This window comes from Macrotis lagotis, chromosome 1 (assembly GCF_037893015.1).
Source record: "Macrotis lagotis isolate mMagLag1 chromosome 1, bilby.v1.9.chrom.fasta, whole genome shotgun sequence".
Lineage (NCBI taxonomy): Eukaryota > Metazoa > Chordata > Mammalia > Peramelemorphia > Peramelidae > Macrotis > Macrotis lagotis.
The window spans coordinates 21,533,432-21,553,106 of NC_133658.1; the positions used below are offsets into that span (position 1 = coordinate 21,533,432).

General features: G+C 46.0%; 1 protein-coding gene across 6 annotated transcripts in view; it reads left to right on the forward strand.

The window, feature by feature from the left end:
- The window catches only part of SFXN5 (sideroflexin 5), a 202,274-nt gene that overhangs the window by 137,576 nt on the left and 45,023 nt on the right, over positions 1-19,675 (forward strand). For 3 of the 6 annotated variants that reach the window (XR_012470449.1, XM_074195629.1, XM_074195656.1), the window contains 2 exons: positions 4,162-4,247; positions 15,037-15,154. Coding sequence is in view for 5 of the 6 variants with exons in the window: in XM_074195629.1 (XP_074051730.1) it covers positions 4,162-4,247; positions 15,037-15,154 (204 nt within the window). In the remaining variant the exon portion in view is untranslated. The remainder of the gene's footprint in view (positions 1-4,161; positions 4,248-15,036; positions 15,155-19,675) is intronic. The other 3 variants (XM_074195647.1, XM_074195637.1, XM_074195666.1) reach the window with 1 other exon arrangement.

Here is a 19,675-nt window from a genome sequence, read left to right on the forward strand (position 1 = left end):
ATGTAAAGTTACATATATAACACATATTAAGTAGAATGAAAGTTTCCCGAGAAGGGAAGGCTTAGGAGGCTAGGAGGCCTGGTGAGCCCTCTTAGATAGGAGCCAGAAGGGATCTCAGAAATCATCTACTTCAGAGGCATTGATGGAAAGGGCCTGATGAGGGGATCAGGGCATTCCAGGCCTAGGGGATGACTCTTTGGAAGGCAAAGAGGAGGAAGATGGAATATTGGATTTGTTGAATAATAGGTAGTCCTATAAGCTGAAATATCCAACCCAGGAAGAAGAGGTAAGTTAGAGCTCAGTTTGAGGGATCTTAAGCACCAGCCTAAGGAAGGTGTATTTTATCCTGGAGGCAATGGGGAGCCAGGAGGAGATAGTAGCATGTTTGAACTCCTCTTAGAAAGGGATCTGACATTCATGTAAGGAATGGGTTGGAGTAAAGAGAGATCAGGAGCAGGGAGACCAATTGGGAGGTAACTGCAACAATTCCAGTCCAGACCAGTTCAATTCATGGGCATTGAAAGAAGGGCATGGAGTCAAGAGATGTGAGAAGTGGGATTGACAAGGTTTGCGACTGATTAGATGTGAGTGGGGAGGGTGATGACATTGAGGCCGTGAGCCTGGGTGACTGACTGGGAAGATGGCAGTGTCCTCATCAGAAAGCAAGAAGAATGGCAGACAAAGAGGAAGGATGAGTTCCACTTTGAACATGCGTTTGATTTGCCAAAGGGACAGTCAAGTAGAGACATCCAGCAGATGATGATGTGGGACTGAACCCACTTAAGAGAGAATTTCAGACCAGAGATAAAGATTTGTGAGTCCATTGCATAGAGCTGATCACTGAATTCATGGGACCAAAGAGAGTCCAGGACAATCCATCTTTCAACAAGCATTGAATGAGGACCAGGCAGTCGTAAGTGCTGGAGGTGCAATGACAAAAATAAAACAGTTCTTGCCTCCCTGCCCTCAGGAAGTTTCCATTCTTCCAAGAAGACATGGATGTGTATTGGTAAAAACATAAATTTAAAGTAGATCAAGGTGGTGGTTCAGGAGAGAGGGCGCTAGCAGCTGGGGCTCAGGGGAGATCAGGAAAGGCTTCATGGAGAAGATAGGACTCGAGCTGGTCTCGAGGGAAGGGAGGGATTCCCTGAGACAGGACTGAGGAAGGAGCTGTTCCAGATGTGAGACATAGGCTCTTCAAAGACATGGAGTCAGGAGATGGAGTATCCTATATGTGGAACAGAGAGAAGGTCACTTTGGCTGCACCAGGAAGAGGAAGCTGGCAAAGCAGAATGGGGCCAGGTGGGGAAGGGCCTGAAGGGCCAAACAGAGGAGTTTGCATTTTATCTGGCACATTGTTATAGAGAGCACCAGCCCTGGAGTCAGCAGGACCTGAGTTCAAATGTGACCTCAGACACTTTATGCTTATTTAGCTGTGTGACCTTGGGCAAGTTACTTAACCCCATTGACTTGCAACACCAAAAGAAGAAGAAAAAGGATGGAATCCTAGGGACATCCACAGCTAGGAGGACATGACCTGGATAATGGGTCCAATGAAAGGGCCTGAAGGGGTGTCACACAAATAGGAAGAGCACTAGAACCAAAGGAGAAGAGCATGTCCAGATGGAGGGGGAGTTAACTGTGTCAAGGAAGTGAAGAACTGAGAAAAAACCCTTGCGTTTGGCCACTGGGAGATAGTGACCCTCCAGCTTTTGTGTTCCACACAAAAAGATGTCTAAAGGTACTGAAGGAATGAGAACTTAAGGGACTCTTATAGCCATCTTCTAGACACAGTGTGGTGTAGTGGCTAGGTCACTGGACTTGGAATCAGAAAGACCTGGGTTACTCTGTATGCCTCCATCTCCTCATCAACGACATAGAAAGTTCCTGCCATCTCTGATCCTATAAAGTCCCTCATTGTCCAGTTGAGGCCTAGGGCAATGAAAGATTGGCCCCAAATCACCCAAATATCTGGGATTTGAACTCAGTACTGAGGTCTTGTCACTCCATTCTCAGGAGCAGTTGCTTTCTAGTGTCCTCTTTGTAGTTTCTTGGGGAAAGCAAGCACAGTGATGTCCCAAAGAACCCAGGACCCCCAGAAGCATCAAATGTGGTACAAGATAATTTGGCATCCTTCTTTGCCCACTCTCTGTGGTCCAAGCTCTGGCTTCCCAGAGCTCCCCTGGAGGGCCCCTCTGTGGAAACCAGACTGGGGTTAAACTCATTAATCTGCCTGAGTATGTGGAGCAGGGGTTCACCTCTTGCTTCTGAAGAATGCAAATGATAGTACCCCCAAATCAGAGCCTAGAGTCACAGGTCAAAATGGGACCTCAGCAGGTCCTCCAAAGCAAGGCTGTGTGGGAGAAATCACTGGTACATTATGGATGGTTTGTGGTCTTGATGTTCCAGATAGCTGGCGCTGTCATTAAAAAGTCAAATGCTCTCCCTTTCCAAAAGGGACCTTGACCTACCCCATGGAGATCCCCAGGAAGCCAGCAGGGGACTTTGTTTCCCTCTCCTTTCCCCAAGTCACTCCATCACCCTCACCTTGCCAAGCAAGCCCCAGCTGTTTTTTTTCCCTGTTCCTTCCAACACCTGCTTTTAGCTTCTTTCTTTTTTTTTCCTTTAAGCATCTAAACTCTGCCATATGCTCATTTCCCCCCTCCCTCCACCCCCTGGCGGTGTGACAGCAGCGTCCTTGTCTCCGCGGTCTCTGTCCTCACTCTTTCTCTGGATCTCCAGCAGCTTGTCATGGGGAGAAGGAGGGGGCCACTCCTGACCCTTCCACCCTCTGCATGCACACACATATCCACACCCCACTCAAACTCCCTGAGATGGCTCAGAAGGGTTAATTGAGGTGTCTACACTGGCTTCCACACTTGCTAAATGTCCCTGGCGGGAGTCTGCAGTCGAGGAATTTGGGTGTCTGGTACTAATGTATTTCCATTCCTAAGCATTGTTCCATCTGATTTGAATCTGCTCTTTAAAAAACGTGTGCAGTAAGAGTGTGTGTGTATGTGTTGGGGGGCGGGTAGGGGGTGGGTGGGGTTTTTTTTTGTTGTTTTTTTTTTTCCCAAAAGAACCACTTTCTAATGAATTCCATATATAATGTTAACTTAGCCTTGAGTGCCTTCCCTCCAAGATTATCTCTCATTTATCCTGTCTATTAGTTGTTTCATGTTGTCTACTGCATAAGACTTAATTCCTTGAAGGCAAGAATTGTTGGGGTGGGGGGGTGTTTTTTGCTTTTCTTTGTAACCTCAACACTTAGCACCCGGCCTGTGCTAAGAAGACACTTAATAAATGCATGATGGGTTGCCTTGCATTGCCTTGAAGCCAGATCTCCACACATATAAACAGCAGGAGCTCCCATCTCTACTTCATGTGAAACAGAGCCATAACTAGGGCAAGGCAACTGGAGCTTTGTTCCAGAGCACCCGAATTTACAGGGCATTATTGAAAATACTTCCTTTATATAACTATTTCTGGCAATCTCCCAACTTCTACCTCTACCACAATCTTTTCTTCAGGATAATAATTCTTTTTTTTTTTTTAATTCTTAAGGGTATTTTATTTTTATTTATTTTTTACTTAAAGATTTTATTTCTTTTGAGTTTTACAATTTTTCCCCTAATCCTACTTCCCTCCCCCTACCCCCCACAGAAGGCAATTTGCCAGTCTTTACATTGTTTCCATGGTATACATCGAAGGGGTAATAATTCTTAATTAGATATTGCTCTTAAATTTTAAGGATTTTTTTTTTGCAAGGCAGTGGGGTTAAGTGGCTTGCCCAAGGCCACACAGCTAGGTAATTATTAAGTGTCTGAGGCTGGATTTGAACTCAGGTACTCCTGACTCCAGGGCTGGTGCTCTATCCACTGCACCACCTAGCCTCCCTGGCCTTAATTTTTAGAAGGGCTTTCTCTATAGACACCCTGGGATATGGGCAGTTTAAAGGTTATTATCCCATTTTGCTGATGAGAAAAATGAGGCCCAGAAATGAATGTACCTTGTTGCTATGGTGAATTTCTAGACCACCAGTTGCAATGATGGATGATTTTGTAGGGAAGATAAGTAAAAGGAGTATTAGCGTGGAAGGGTTACCCCGGGTCCCCCACCCAGATAGGTACTTTCACCTGACCCCTTTGCTTGGCTCCCCAGGCCCTGCTCGAGACAGCCTTGACAAGAGTGGTTCTCCCCATGCCCATCCTGGTTCTACCTCCAATCATCATGTCCGTGCTGGAAAAGTAAGTCTGGAGGGTGGGAGAGGATGGGTCAGGATGAAAGAAAGGGGCAGTATGTTCTGGTGGGCAGAGAGCTGGCCTCAGAATCATTTCAAGACCCACTTCTACCATCTATGTGACTAGGCAAGTCATTCAAGATCATAAATTTCAGAAAAGATGCTGATCTACAATAATGGGGAGAGTTTCCTCACTGAGAGGAAATCTCACTAATGAAATCAGAGGCAAAAACCAAAGAAAAAGAAAGAAAGGAAAAGGAAGGGAAGATGGGAGACTGGCCCTGGGAGCATCTTCCTTGGAGGCAGGGCCTATTTTGGTCTTCCAGGAATGGAGCAAGTGCTCCAAAGCTTGTTACAGTCTACCACAATTCAATTCAGTCCCACAAAGATCTACCACAAGTGCCTGCTATGTCAACAAATATTTATTAACACTAGGCTCCTGTTCTCAAAGAGCCTGAAGATGATGTTTGTTTTTCATTCTCAAAGAAGACCATGATGTCAGGGAGGTGATGCCAGGACAAGCACATGGACTGGACTTGAGTGAGGGGGGGGGGGGGGTCTGTGCTAAGTCCCCAGCCTCACTTTGTCCTCCAGAAACATTGGGATCCAATGGACAGATAAAGATCAGGAAGACTGGAGATGGTCTTACATCTTCTTACATTCTACTTGGAGGGGTAAATGGGGAAAAGGGGTGATGAGAATACATCAAGCGCTCCACTCTATGCTTCCCATAGAATTGAGAATGTACTCAAATGTGTCATCAAAGACAACCCAGGGAGGAGAGAGGGTAGCTGTTGGGGAAGAAGATTGGCGAGGGAGGCTTTGAAGGCCAGACTAAAAATCATTTCTATGGATTGGATGAACCACAGGGAATCTTGCAAGTTCTTAGATGGAAAGGGGATATTCTAGGTGACATGACGAAAGCATTGCTTTGGGGAGGCTGATTTGGAGATGGGGTACAAGATGAACCAAAGGCCCCAAGAGACATGATCTGGGCAGTTTAGTGGAATAGAAAGAATGTTCTATTCAGAATCCACACTCCAGCTATGCTACCAATGTCCCTGGGCAAGTCTCTGGCCCATTTTCTCCTCTATAACAAAAAGGGCTCTTTCAGGTTTCTATTAGATTAACCCAAAGTCTTTGGATTTCAGAAGGGTGGCCACTTTGGTTATGGGTCAAGGGTCAGGTGATGGATCAAAAGGTCATAGATCTTTGGTAAAGTGATTTGTCTAAAATCACCGAGGTAATAAGATGTAGGACTGAGATTGGAACCCAAGTCCCCAGTCCCCCAAGTCAGCTGGGGAAGGATTGGCTCCCCAGGCAGGAGGCCTATGCTAGGGAAGGATTGGCTCCCTGGTCCCTCCAGTCTGGGCAGTTACCAACATATGTGTGTGTCCCTCCACACAGGGAGGAAGATGGTCCTTACCTTCTCACTTGAATCCTTTCTTGCTCCTGCTTAGACTTGGGCCAGGGGTGGGGTCTGGGAGGCCCCCAGCCCTGGACAGTGATTGAGGCAGGCCTTATTCTCCGCATCTCCAAGCAGGCCCAGGAGCCAGGTCTTGCTTCTCTCTCCATCACGTCTCACATCCCTCCATCTGCATATTTAACTCGCCCAGCTGCCTTTCTCATCTCTCATGCCATTTTTTCCCTGGCTCCCCTGGCATCTCTCCTCTCCTCCTGCTGTGGGTTTTAACTCTGGGCCTGCCTCCTTGGCTGTTCTCCCCATCACCCCCACCCCCCAGCTTCTGTAACCCCCTTCTCCCAGAATCGTCCAGGCCTCAGCACCTGTTGGCAGAGGAGGCAAGAGCAGCCCTGGACTCACCCAATGAAGCCTTTCTCTTCCTTACACAACAAACCACCATGTTGGAAGCAGAGGCTTGGAGCACCTTGGACCAGTCCTTCAGACACTGCAGCATTGTTGAGCTAGACAGGATCTCAGAGGCTATCTGGTCTATATCTCTCATTAACCGAGGAGGAAACTGAGACCTAAGGAGATTCAGTTCAAGTCATATGCATCACAGATGGCATTGGAACCCAGGTGCTCTGGCAACACTGCCTCTTGTCAGGGTCTCCTGTTCAGGGAGGAGGGGGGCAAGTCCCTAGCAATTGAGTCCCCAGTTCAGTTCAACTCCACAAGAATGCTGCTTCTGCTCCAGATGCTGTCGAAGGAGCTGGGGACCCACAGACAAAAATGAAACCAGGATCTTGGGAGCCACCCGGCCCAACTCCATCATTGTGCTTATAAGGGAATTGAGACCCGAGTCAAGTGACTCACTCAAGATCACAAAGGTAACAAGATCAAAGGCAGATTTAGAACCTGAGGCCTTGGGCAGCTAGGTGGCACAGTAGATAGAGCACCGCCCCTGGATTCAGAAGGTCCTGAGTTCAAATCCAACCTCAGACACTTAATAATTGCCTGGCTGTGTGACCTGGGGCAAATCACTTAACTCCCCATTGCCTTGGAAAAACCTAAGGGGAACAAAAAGAGAACCTGAGACCTCTGACTCCAAATCCAACAGGCTTCCTTACTTTCAAGGAGTTTATCAGTAGGATATAAGGTGTCCATTTAGAAGCAAATTTAAAAAAAAGTAATTGGGGGTGCAGGAAGCACTAACATGGAATCAGGTAAGGCTTCATAGATGAGATGGCAATTGCCCTGAGTCTCAAGGGGCAGAAATGAAAAGGGAGGGCATTCCAGAAACAGGGAGACTTGAAGATAAATTGGGAAGGACTTTCAAATGCCACTTGGAGGGATCTGTTCCTTATGCTGGAAGGAATAGGGAGCCCCAGGAGCTTTTGGAGCAGAAGAGTGACCATGTCAGACCTGGGCTTTAGGAACCTCCTCCTAACTTCCAGTCAGTATCTAGGTCTGGGGAAATGATATTATATCTCTCCCCTCCAACCCTTTACCCCCATACTGGCCTCTTCTCAGTAATTACTGGCTGCTCAGGAGCCCCAAGAGAAGATTTTGAGATGGAAGAAGGCTGTGGTTTTAGGGATAGCTGATGGGAGAGTCCCTCAATTCTACCCTGTCAGTCAAGATAATCCCAAAGGCTCTTCTTTTCCCACTATTGTTCAGCCCCTTCTCCTCTGAGGTTCTAGCAACCAGTCCAGATCCCCATGGTTGTCACTCCCCAACCACTGACGTTTTCCTTCTTTCCTTGATGAGTTCAGTCAAGATTTCCCATCTTTCTTTCCCAATTTCTGTCCTGATACTAGGGAACAGTAGCACACATACTGGCAGTGCCTCAAATGGCCCAACTCCCCAGTTCCTCAACCTACCCATTTCTCAAGACCAGTAATCCTCTGTTGTACTTTAGCCTAACATAGAGGTGGTTACACCCTTGATCTGTTCTCCCATCACTCTTCCATTTCCACATTTATGAACTCCGAAACCCCTTTATCTGAATCTGTCTTTCCCTTTTCCTTACAACCACCTCCCATCCCCATCGCTGTTTTTCATCCATACCATGACCTCCATTGCCTCCACTCCAGAATCCTCTCCTGGACCCTATTCCCTAAATTCATACTAGCTGTACTCTCCCCCCTTCCCTCCCCTAAATCTCCAGTGATCCAGTCCAACACGTCTTAGCACATAGAAAGCCTAACCAAACCTCAGCTCTGGATTACTGCCACCATCGTTCTCCTATTCATGTGCTTCTCAACAGAGCTGAAGACAATTGAAAAATTATACAGAATCCATCACAAATTAATGTTTCCTCATCTCAGCTGGGCCTGCCTTGCCACAAGGCAAGCCTTCAACTCCTCTCAAATGGATTAGCTAGCAGACTGTCTCTAGTGGCTGTTCCAAACATCCTCATCTCTCCTCCAGCCTCCCATGACAGCCCCCTCTCCAATCTCAGATGAAGACTTTGCTTCAAAGGTCACTGAAAAAAAAATGGAGACCACTCACAGAGAGCTTTTCCTTCTCCTCTCCTGTTTAGCTCCTAAGTCAATTGGTTTCCCTCATTATTTTCACCCTCACTCCAGTCTTGAAGAAATGGCCCTTCTTACTGAAGCTTACCTCAGTTTACCTACCTATAAAATGAGCTAGAAAAGGAAATGGCAAACTACTCTACTAACTTTGCCAAGAAAATACCAAATGGGGTCACAAAGAGTCAGACATAACTGGAAAATGACTCAACAACAATAACAGATCCTACCATCTCTTGCCCTATATCTCTCCTCCCGTTCTCAACTAATCTCCTTGGAAAAACATCTGGTTTGGTGTCTTCTCTCTCCTTCTCTGTCTCTGTCTCTCTCTGTCTCTCTGTCTTTCTCTACCTTTCTCTATCTGTCTCTGTCTCTCTCCTAAAGCCTCTGAGCCCCCTGTCTTACAACCTCATCATTCTATATAAACTGCCCTCTCCAAAGCCCCCAATAATCTCTTGACTTCCCCATCTGGTCTTTTCTCAGTCTTCAATCTGAACTTTCTGCAGTTTCATGTACTATTCATCTCTTCATCTCCAGGATACTCTCTCCTCTCCAGGTTTCATGATACTCTTCTCTTCTTCTACCAGTCTACTCTTTCCTCCTCAGTCTCCTTTGCTAGATCTTCATTCAGATAATTCTCACGAACCTATAAAGTTCATCTCAAGTCATTTCTAGTTTCACCCTCGCTTGGTGATTTTAACACCTCCCATAGGTTCAGTGATCATCTTTATGAAGATGATTCTCAGCTCTGGGTGTCCACACCTAACCTCCTTTTAGACCTCTGATTCTGCATTATCAACTGCCTTCTGGACAGTTCTGGATATTCCATGGACATCTTAAACTCAATACATCAAAATAGAACCCAATACCTCACTCCACCCTCCACCACCAACTCTCCTTTCCCTCTGACTTCCCTATTACAAACAAGGGTACAACCATCTTCTTAGTCTTCCCGACTTGCTACCACAAGGTCAACCTTGACAGTTACACTCACCCCACTAAGTCAACCAGTTGCCAGACCTTGAGATTCCTACCTTAATGGCATCTCAAGTATAGAATTCCTTCCCTTCACTCTTAGGTAGCAAGGTCCTCATCAACTCTCACCCGGACTCTTTAATTAGCCTCCCTTTCTCAGGGTCCTCCTACATCACTCCATCCTTCACTCTACTGCCAAAGTGAGTTTTCTAAATCACGTATCTAACTAGTAAACTCCACTGGCTCCCTAATACCTCCAAGACCAAATAGGAAGTCCTCTGCTTTAAAGCTTTTCCTAGCTTGGCCCTTCTTGCCTTACCAGCTAGGGGTCTTCCAACTACCCTGTCTATTGTGTGATCCCCCCAAACAATGCTCCATTCATTCCTTTTTGCTCTTTGCCCAAGACTGGCCCACAATGCTTGAAATCCTCTCTATTCTCACCCCTACATTTGGGCCTTCTTCAAAAATCAGTTCAACTCCCACCTGGGGAAGGCCTTTCCTGGTCCCTCCCTCCAGCAATTGGTGCCTTCTCCTCTGTGATTACCTTATATATCCATCTCCTCTGTACATGTAGTATCTCCACCTGTGTATGGACCTAACATTGTCTCTGCCATTAGAATATCAACTCCTTGAAGTAGGATTGGGGGCTTTTTTATGTATCCCCAGACATTTAATGTATGGTTTTTGACTAACAAAAACAGGGAAGGTTAGTGTTTTCTTTGAGAAGAAGTGATTGTCAGGAAGCCTCTTGGTTTTTAAACTCCTCATTGCCCTGGTTTGTCTCTTATCTTGAGACAACTCTCCCCATTCTGTGTGTCTCCCCCTCAAAAATCTGACTTTCTCTGCCTTCTCCAATGAAAGCTAACTAATCTGATCATAGGCATATGAAGGCATAGATTCAGAGGGGGGTCTTCATTTTTATAGATGAGGAAACTGAGGCACAGAAAGCAAGTCACCAATCTTCTCTGCACCCCGGTTCCCTCAATATAGGGGCTAGCTTTGACCTTTCTAAATATTCTAAATATTTAGAGACAACAAGGTGGCTTTGTGAATAGTCAGAAAGGTCTGAGTTTGAATTCTCTCTTAGATTTGACCTGGGCAATTCATATTAGTTTGTGTGTCTCGGTTTCCTCATCTGTAAAATGAGGAAATTGAATTCTTTGCCTGTAGAGTTCTTCTTAACGCTATATCTCTGACCTCTGAATTCAAAATCACACAGAACAGGGCTTTGAACACCAACTAATGTAATATCCTTGCCTCTTTGCATTGCATCACCATAGCCTTTGCCAGCTGTCATCTTCCTCCCCTTCCCCTCTCAGGGAATAAGTTTGCCCTGACTGTATCATACCCTTCAGACAGAGGGCTGAATGGGAGAGTCTCAGGGCAGGGGAGGAAGGAGGTGAGGGCATTGCTGGGCCAGGCTGGTGGAAGACCCCCTCGCCCATCCCTGGCAGCGCCCCCTCTTCATAAGCCCATAGTTGGCATCATCACCTAATCATTTCCTACGATGAGATCCTGCTCATTGATTTCTTTGTCAGAGAGAAGAATCCCCCCGGAATCTGTCAGATGGGATATTGTAGCTAGCTCCTGTTGTGTTTAGTTTAGCATGTAACACCTTCTTCTAGGCAAACACAGCTCCGGTTCAGTGATCCCGATAACTTGTACTCATCCGCTTAGCTGCTTCCATATGGAAGAAATCGTGGTGCCTACTGCAAAGTGCGAGAGGCGCCGGCCAAATTACACCAAATGGAAACCACTAATGAACAAAGTGATGAGCGCAGACCCAAGGTGTACTGACAATGGGCTGCTACCGCCTCTATCTGGGGATCCATGATGTGTGGCGAGGCCCCCATTGGGGGAAGAGTGAGCACGTGTGAGTGACGAGTGACCTACACTGCTCTTCGAGGTTGGACTCCTTCCTCCTTAACTGTCGACCCCCTGCTCCCTCTGCTGATGCTGGGCGGTTCAGCAGCAAGGCCAGGAGAGGCCTGGCAACACTCAAAACTCATAATTCCTCACGATGCAATTCAACTCAGCAAAAACTATTTTAGATATCTACCATTTCCTAACACACTGGAGATGCAGAGCCAACAAAACACTAGTTTTGTCCTCAAGGAACTTAGTCTACTGGAAGGAAGCAATATATTTACAAATAAGTTAGGATAAGGTAGGGTAGTGAATAGGGTGACCAGTTTGGATTCAGGAAAACATGAAATCAGATCCCATAACTCCTTTCAAGCTTTAGTCTTCTCATCAGGAAAATGGAGGCAAGAATAGCAGCCAGCTCATGAAGATCAAATGAAATGATCTACAAAAAGTGCTCTGCCAACCTTAACACTTGATTTAAATACTAGTGTTGGTGGTAATGATGATGATGACAATTGAACCAATGATTTCATGGATACTGGGAACTCCTAGATGAGGAAACTACCTCCCAATGTAGATTGACACCTTCTTTCTAGTTCAGGCCATATCTGTGGTGCCTCTTTTGGCTCTTCCCCCCACCCCTCACCCCCATGAATTACTGGAAAACTAGATAGAAAGCACATATGAATTAATTTCCAAAGGGAGAATACTCTAACAACTGGAGGATATAGAAGTAACCTTATCCTAGTTTTAGAAATGAGGAAACTAAGGCCTAAGGAGGTAAAATGACTTGTCCAGGATCACACCAATAATCGATACCAGAGCTAGAACCAGATCCCAAGTTTCCTCAAGTCCTATGCTCTTTTTGCCAGACTTTGAGAAGACTTTCTGGGATATGGTCCAAGAGTATGGAGCAGAATTGGGAGAGGTCATAGGGTGGCAGACTCCTCTGCCTTATTCTGGACCTTGTTTGGGGAGGATTTCACATCTACAATGTTCTCGATGGACTCCAAGTCAAAGCCTTCTAAATTCTTAATTCTTTATTGCCCATCCATGTCCTAGACCAAACTAGAGGGAGTGAAGTCATTCAAGAGGATGCACCATTCTCTCCCAGTGACTGAGGCAGCATAATTCTCATTGGTGGGAAGCAAGAGGATGGACCCAGAGATTCTATTGCAAGGTTACCTTTGATAAGAAGAAAGTTTCCAAATAAAATAAAAATATTTATAGCAGCACTTTTTTGTGTAGCTAAGAAAATAAAGAAGACTGAGGAATAGTTAAACAAAGTAGGGCACATGAATGTAATGGGATACTATGGCGTTATAAGAAATGATGGATGTGATGAATAGAGAAACATGGAAAGATCTACATGAACTGATGCAGAATAAAGTTAGCAGAGCAAGGAAAGCAATAGACACTATTCACTGCCACCATGTAAGAAATATAGGATGGAAATCAATGGAAAGTGACTTGTAGAATTACCAAAAAGCAACATGACCCCAAAGGGACCTCAAAAAGAAGACGCTTCCCCTGTCTCCTTTGCAAAGCTGCAAAGCCCATGGGTATAGAACATTACATATATTGTCAGGCATTTTTGATATTTCATCAGTTTTTTCCTTATATGAAACTACTGGGAGAAATTTAGTCAGTGTTACACCAAAAAAAAATTCAAAAACTAAAAAAGAACAAAAGAAAGTAGGGAGGAGGTTCTGAAGAGCCTTAGATGCCAGATTGAAAAATCTGGACCTGATCCCATTGCCAGTGGCGAGCCATTCAATAGCCTTCAGCAGGGATCTATGACATAATCATAATACAACTAGAGAAAGATTAACTTTGGGGCCATTGACTTTGGATGGAGTTTAGTTTGAGGCTTCCTCTGCACAACAGTCTAGTTCTACAAGAAGGGGGGAAGGGGAACAGGTAACCAAGTCAGCACCTATCTGCTGTGCATGGTGTCTGTTCTCTGGGGTGTCTGGGGTGACAATGGTCTCCTTGTCAACAGCAGACTTTCCCCACCTCCCGTCACGAGGGCATTTCATGCAGAGGACACAGTCTTGAAGAGGAAATCACAAATAGCAGCAGTTGATGCCAAAAGGCAGTTGGCTCAGAGCTCAGAGCCAAGTGTGGTGGCTGATTTGGCTGTGGATTCAGGGTGATAGTTTGAGAGAAGGTAGAAAGCCGACCTATAGCCTAGCAGATCCAAAAGGGATTTCATTTCATAGAGAAATACTTGCACTAAATTTTACAGATTTCTAGAATCTGAGGTCCAATTAAGACCTGGCACCTTATGTGTTAATCAAGGGGTGATGGATTTTTTTTTCCATTCTCCAAACAACACCTAACTCACCCTAATGAGGATGTTTTAGCCATTGTAATGGAAACTGCCTGGTTGGGAAGATGGCCTGAAAGTCGCACCTCAGAATTCTCAGAAGTGCTTTGGCTAGACTTGGAGCCTTCCCAGATGACTATAGGACCCCTAACAGGGCTGTAATTACAAAGGAGACTTCATCCTAACAGCCATGCCAGGCTGGCATTAGGAGGCAAATTGGGAAAGACTGGCCTGAGAGCTTCTTCAGGGAGCCTGGGAGATAGATGGATGGGTGAATTGGTGGTGGAAGGGGAGAATCCTTTCTGGCCATCCTGGGGAGAATTGGAGGCAAGGGTGCAAGAGGGCGGGTCTGGTATTATCTTTGTGAAAAAATGAAAGCCCTATTTCCAATGACATGGAGCAGATAATGACACTGTGGTCAGCACCTGGCGGTCTGGCCTTCCCTAGTGTTGTGTCAATTGAGAGTGAGGAAGAGGATCAATAGGGCATCATTAGAGCTTCTTGAATAAGCGAACAACATGGTGACACCTAGTCCTGGGTGGGGGCACATCTGATCCAGAAGAAGACACCACCCATGATCAGTGTAGTTTCCATTAATGTTCCCCAACTCCCCTCTTCCTGCTACTCAATGTAGCCAAAATGAACTCCTGGGCCCACAGTCCCTTGTTCTCTTCTTCTGCCAATACCATTAGCAGAAGACCTCAATGAGTTGCTATAGCCCCTAAATTCAAAACTCTACTCTTTGGTGATGAGTCTTCGTCACCAGCTGAAGCCTTCCCAGATTCCCCAGTTTTTATTATGCTTCACCCCTTCTCACAGAAATTTGTTTTTGGTGTATTTATTGGTTTCCCCAGTAAATTGTCAGCTTCTTGAGGGCAGGAACCATTTACTTTTGAGGTCTTTATCCCCACAGTTTCATGAGTGACTGGAGTACAGTAAATTCTTATTAAAAGTTTATTGTAGGGGCAGCTAGGTGGCATAGTGGATAAAGCACTGGCCTTGGAGTCAGGCGTACCTGAGTTCAAATCTGGTCTCAGACACTTAATAATGACCTAGCTGTGTGGCCTGGGGCAAGCCACTTAACCCCATTTGCCTTGCAAAAACCTAAAAAAAAGTTTATTGTATTAGATTAAATGAATCAGGTAGACTTGCTCTTGGCTGACAGTAGGTTGGCATCTATTTTTACCTTGCTGGCTCCTGAAACCTTTTCCATTTGATGGGGTCTCTCTCCAACTACAGCATAAAAACTATTTGGGAGCAGAGTTAGCTCACATTCCTCTGTTAGCAAATACTCTGCTGCCCCTCAGTCTCATTGGCCCTTATATTCATGCCATTCCTTTTCCTTTGCTCAGGTTTGTTCTCCCTTCTTGGATTGCCCTGTACACACACACACACACACACACACACACACCCTTGTGTATAAGATCACAAGTTTAAAACTATAAAGAACTCTAAAGGTCATCCTAAGGTCCATCTCCTCTCATGTTAGAGAAGAGGAAACTGAGGAGAGGGGAAGAAATTTGCCCAAGCTGGGGAGTGACAAGTCCAGAAGTGCGTCCCTCTTGAATCATTTTTTTATCACCCTAAAGCTGGTGCTTCAGAATCCTCTGGGGTCCAGGTGCTGGGCGAGAAGGAGGGAAGGAATTCTTCCTCGCCCCAGGGTCTAATCGGCCACCTCTCTCATCCACTCCAGGACCTTTCTCCTGCAGTCTCGCCCCCGACTTCTTCTGCCCGTGCAAAGCTTCGTGTGCCTCGCTGCCTTTGGCCTGGCCTTGCCTCTCGCCATCAGTCTCTTTCCCCAGATGTCAGAGGTCAGTACTGGGGAGGGGAAGGGGGAGGAGGGCATGGCATCATAGGAGCAGGGACTGCCCTTGCCCTCTTTAACTGGCTATTCCTCTGCATAACCCCAGACGGGGTCACCCATGAGCTAGAAAGATATCTTGTTGACAGAACCTGGTATGACCCAAGATCTCCAGACTGGGTTTGGCCAAGTCCGGACCCGGAACACAATCCATTGTGTTCACTGTAGTGGAAGTTGGGAACCACTCCTTTTTGGTCTGGAGCTAGGTTCTGAGATCTATATGTGGGTTTATTCACATACATATGCAATTCTTACAAGTATGAGCACACCAACACATGGATACATTTACACACTGTGTATATTTATAACATAATATTTCAATTTAATTGCTTTCTTTTGTAATTCTGTGCATTTTATTTTATGCATTTAAAAAACATTCTTCTGAGAGGGGATCAGTAGGCTCCACCAGGCTGTCTGGGAAATCCCAAAAGATGATGGTGGATTGGCCCCTCCCTCAGGGGGGGCTGCAACTCCAAGTCCCCTCCCCCCTTACATTCTATTCCAATAGAGTGTAAGTCTCCCAAGGGCAGAGGCGGGCCCATTTTTTTCTGTGTCCACAGGACCTAGGTCACTGCCAAGTACAATCTGGGCTTCTGGAATTACATTGGATTGAAATCCTAGAACTCTGAGGTTGTTGGTCCAGAGGCTGCCTTAGAGATTGTCTTATTTAGAGAAGTTCAAACGCCGCTATAACCATATGAGTGATGAGAAACCCCAGAGGATGCTGGGAATGTCGTTCTAGAATGAATTCCAATCCCATCCATTACAAGGACACAGTGATCCACGCCTGCCCAGCAGGATAGCAGGGGGTGGGCAGGCCCGCATGCGTGCTGTAGTTGAAGCCCCTGCTGGTCCATGGATGCTGGCTACCTCAAGACCACAGATAAGCCAGAATTCTTCCCTGTGGGTGCTCCCTCCACCAGTGAAGCTTGCGAGGTATCAGTCAGTGGTCTGGAAATTGGCTGGAAAATCCATCACAGTGCTGCCAACCTACCAAGGGTCCCCTAGGAACTTGTCGAAACTGGTCCTTGGGTGATAAATAGAGGGCAAAGTGACTTTGGGATGGCCAAGAGGGCAGCAGAGCTAGACCTTATGCTGTCTTGCAAAGATCTGTTTCCTCCCTGTGGGACAATGCCAGTCCCTTTGTCTCTCTTGAGCCTTAGTTTCTTCTCTTTAGCAAATTGATGATCTCTAAGGTCCCTTTCCACTCCAAATCTCTGAATTATGAAGTCTTTCACTAGACTATACTGGAAGCCTCTCCCAGAGTTGGAGAAGCTGCCAGAGCTTATGCTCAGCTGGCAGAGATTTCAACATCCCAGAGTTACCTAAATGCTATGGTGAAGCTTTCATGGGGGGATGTATGTTTACTGGTTAATTAAGTAAAAAACTCTTTTGGCTGGAAGTCTCAGGAAGGCCTCAACCTGGGAGGAGCACCATGTAGCCCTTGGGCTCCACGTGAGATTCTGTTGTGATTGTTGTTCAGTCGGTTCTATCTCTTTGTGACTCTACTCATGCATAGATGGGGTCTAAACAAGCCCCCTCATTTTACAGATAGGAAACAGAGGCCCAAAGAATGCCTTTTTTTCTGTTAGCTTGCAGAATCCCCAATCTCCTCTTCCAAAGGAGCTGAATATCCCCATTTTCCACCAATGTGTCTAAAGTTATCCATCTATACATAAAGCAGAGCCAAGTGATTTAGGTCCCAATTCTCCAGAGAATTTTACTTGAAAGGTACCTCAGTGACCATCTAGTCCATCCTGAGCTGAAAGAATCTTTCCTAGCACCTCCAGACTCTGCCTAAGGCCTGCAGCTCAAGGGAGCCCTTGACTCCTAAAACAGCCTTCTCTTCCTTCTGACAACGCTCATTGTTGGAAAGACTAGGGGTATATGCTAGGGTAGAACACTGGGCATGAGGTCAGGAAGACCTGAGTTCAAATTAAGCCTCAGGCATGTCTTAGTTGTGTGACCCTGGGCAAGTTGCTTCACTCTGTTTGTCTCAGTTTTCTGATCAATAAAATGAACTGGAGAAGAAAATGGTAGACCGCTACAGTATTTTTGCCAAGAAAACCCCAAATGGGGTCACAGAGAGCCAGATACAACTGAAACAAATGAATGACAGCACCAATTGTTGGGAACTTTTCCTGGATATTAAGCCCAGCTTGGCTTCTTTGCAACTCGCTCCCCCCACCCTTCCACCCTCTCCTAGTTATGACCTTTGGGATCAAACAAAACAAGTCTGATCCCTCTTTCACACATCAACCTTGGAGATAGCTAGCATGCCTCCCCTGAGCATTCTCTAGTCTAAACAAATCCAGTTATTTCCACTGATCCTCACAGGCCATGGATGCCAGGTCCATTATGACCCGCTGGGCCTCCTTGGCTCTCCAGCTCCTCAGTGGCCTTCTTCAATACTTTAGACAAGATCAAACCAGGACACAAGATTGCAGGACAATCACCTCCTTGACCCTGCAAACCATATGGTATTGCCATTGTTGGGCTGTTGTTGACCTAGATTGAACTTGCCTTCTATGAACACCCCCATTTTCAGGCAAACTGCTCTCTTAGCCCTGTCTCCCTTATCTTGGACATGGAAAACTGATTTTTGGGAGGGAACCCAAGTAAAAGGCTTCACATTTCTACCTCCTGAATGTCCTCTTTTTGGATTTAGCTTAGTGACCTGACCCATCAAGATCCTTTTTTGAACCCACTGAGGCTGTCATCCATGTGCCTCCTAGCTTTATGTCATCTGAATGGTTCAGCATCTTCTTGTTCTGAGCCAACAATTTTCCCTCATTCTCTTTGGTGGCTTACATAAAGTCTCTCCATTCCCAGGAATGTAGCGCTAGCTGGGGGCAGAGGGGATTGGGAGGAATTCCTTTATACTCTTGCAGCAACACTTCCTCTCTGTGGATATCCTCCCACTCCCTCATCCTTTTCCTCGTCCCATGGTCAACAGAGAGGCTAGAGGCAAAACCTTGTTCATGGGAGATTGAAACCCAATCTTGGGATTTAGAGCTGAAAGGGACCTAGAAAGTCATCTAGTCTGTTCCCCCTTATTTTACAACTGAGGAAATTAGGGATGGGACTTTTCCAAAGTCACACAAATACTAACAGAACCAGGCCAACTTCAACTCCAAATCATAAACTCTTAGACTAGACCATAACACAAAGCCAGCCAACATCATCTCTCTCATCTCCCCCTTTGCTGTAGAATAAGGTCATGAACCCCATCTTCTAAAGATGAGAATTGATATGGGTCCTTCCATCACTTTGCCAGTCCCCCTCCCCACAGTCTGGAAATTCTTCCATGAGTCTGACTGGGGTTCCTTGTACTGTTCCCCTCTTGCCCTAGCTTCATTGGAAGAGGAGAGCAAGGGGTTCCCTCTCAATGGACCATCACTCTTCATTGAGCAGGGAGCCATTTATAGAGAAGCCCAGGTTAAGCTAGTCCTCAGACTTGCTGTCTCTGAGAGTGTTGGAGTGTTCTTAGTATGGCACCATAGCTACCAGCCAGTCATCTGGAGGGACTGTCTTTTCCCTCATGCTCGTCACACTAATTAATTCTCTCTAACAAGGTGGTTCCCTTGCCATCTGGGCTGAGCCATGGGGATTATGTATCATGTCCCAGAAGTGGGTGGGATTTGTCACAATGAGTCTGGGCTTGCTGGGGATGACCCAACCTCACCAAAAGTTACAGAGGTCATCACTGGGAACACAAGCCACATAATTAATTAATTCATCAATCAGTTAATTAAACAGACCCTGGGGTAGGGATTGGAAGCCAACCATTGGAGCTGCTGTCCTCACCAAGTGATTGTTCTGGGGGTTCCCAGACCTCACCCCAAACACTCCCATCCCATTTGGGAAAAATGTAACAGGATCCGAGTTCTTCCCCCGAGAAAAACTTGTGAACCTGATTTTTCACAAAATGTTTCTTCAGGACCTGCAATAATAATAATCCCAGCAATGGTGGCATCATCCTGCTTCCCTCTGCCCCTGAATAATTACCCTCAGTCATCCAGTCCTCTTGGGTAAGAGGAAGTCCTTGTTGCTATCTGCCCTAAATCCTTTCAGCTGTAATTGGCAGTCATTTTCCTTGGTCTTGCCTTGGATGGAGGGGCATCTGAGCTCAGCACCATGACTGTTCAGATGTTCAAAGACCTACATCATGGATCTGTCTCTTCTCTTCTATTAGCTGCCATTATACTCCAACATATGAGAGTTCAAATATGAGAAGCATTCTAGTCTGACTCCCACCATCCTCACCCCAGTTCAGGACTGAGTTACTGTAATAACCTCCGCCTAGCTGACTCCCAGTCTCCTTCCCTTTGATCCAGCTTGCATTGCCACCAAATGAATCTTCCTAGATGACCAAGGTTATCTACTACAACTAGAGCCATCACCAGTCATCTTGCTTTTGTCCTGCCATTGGACTAAGATGCTCTGAAAGAGAAAGTGAGGCCACAACTTC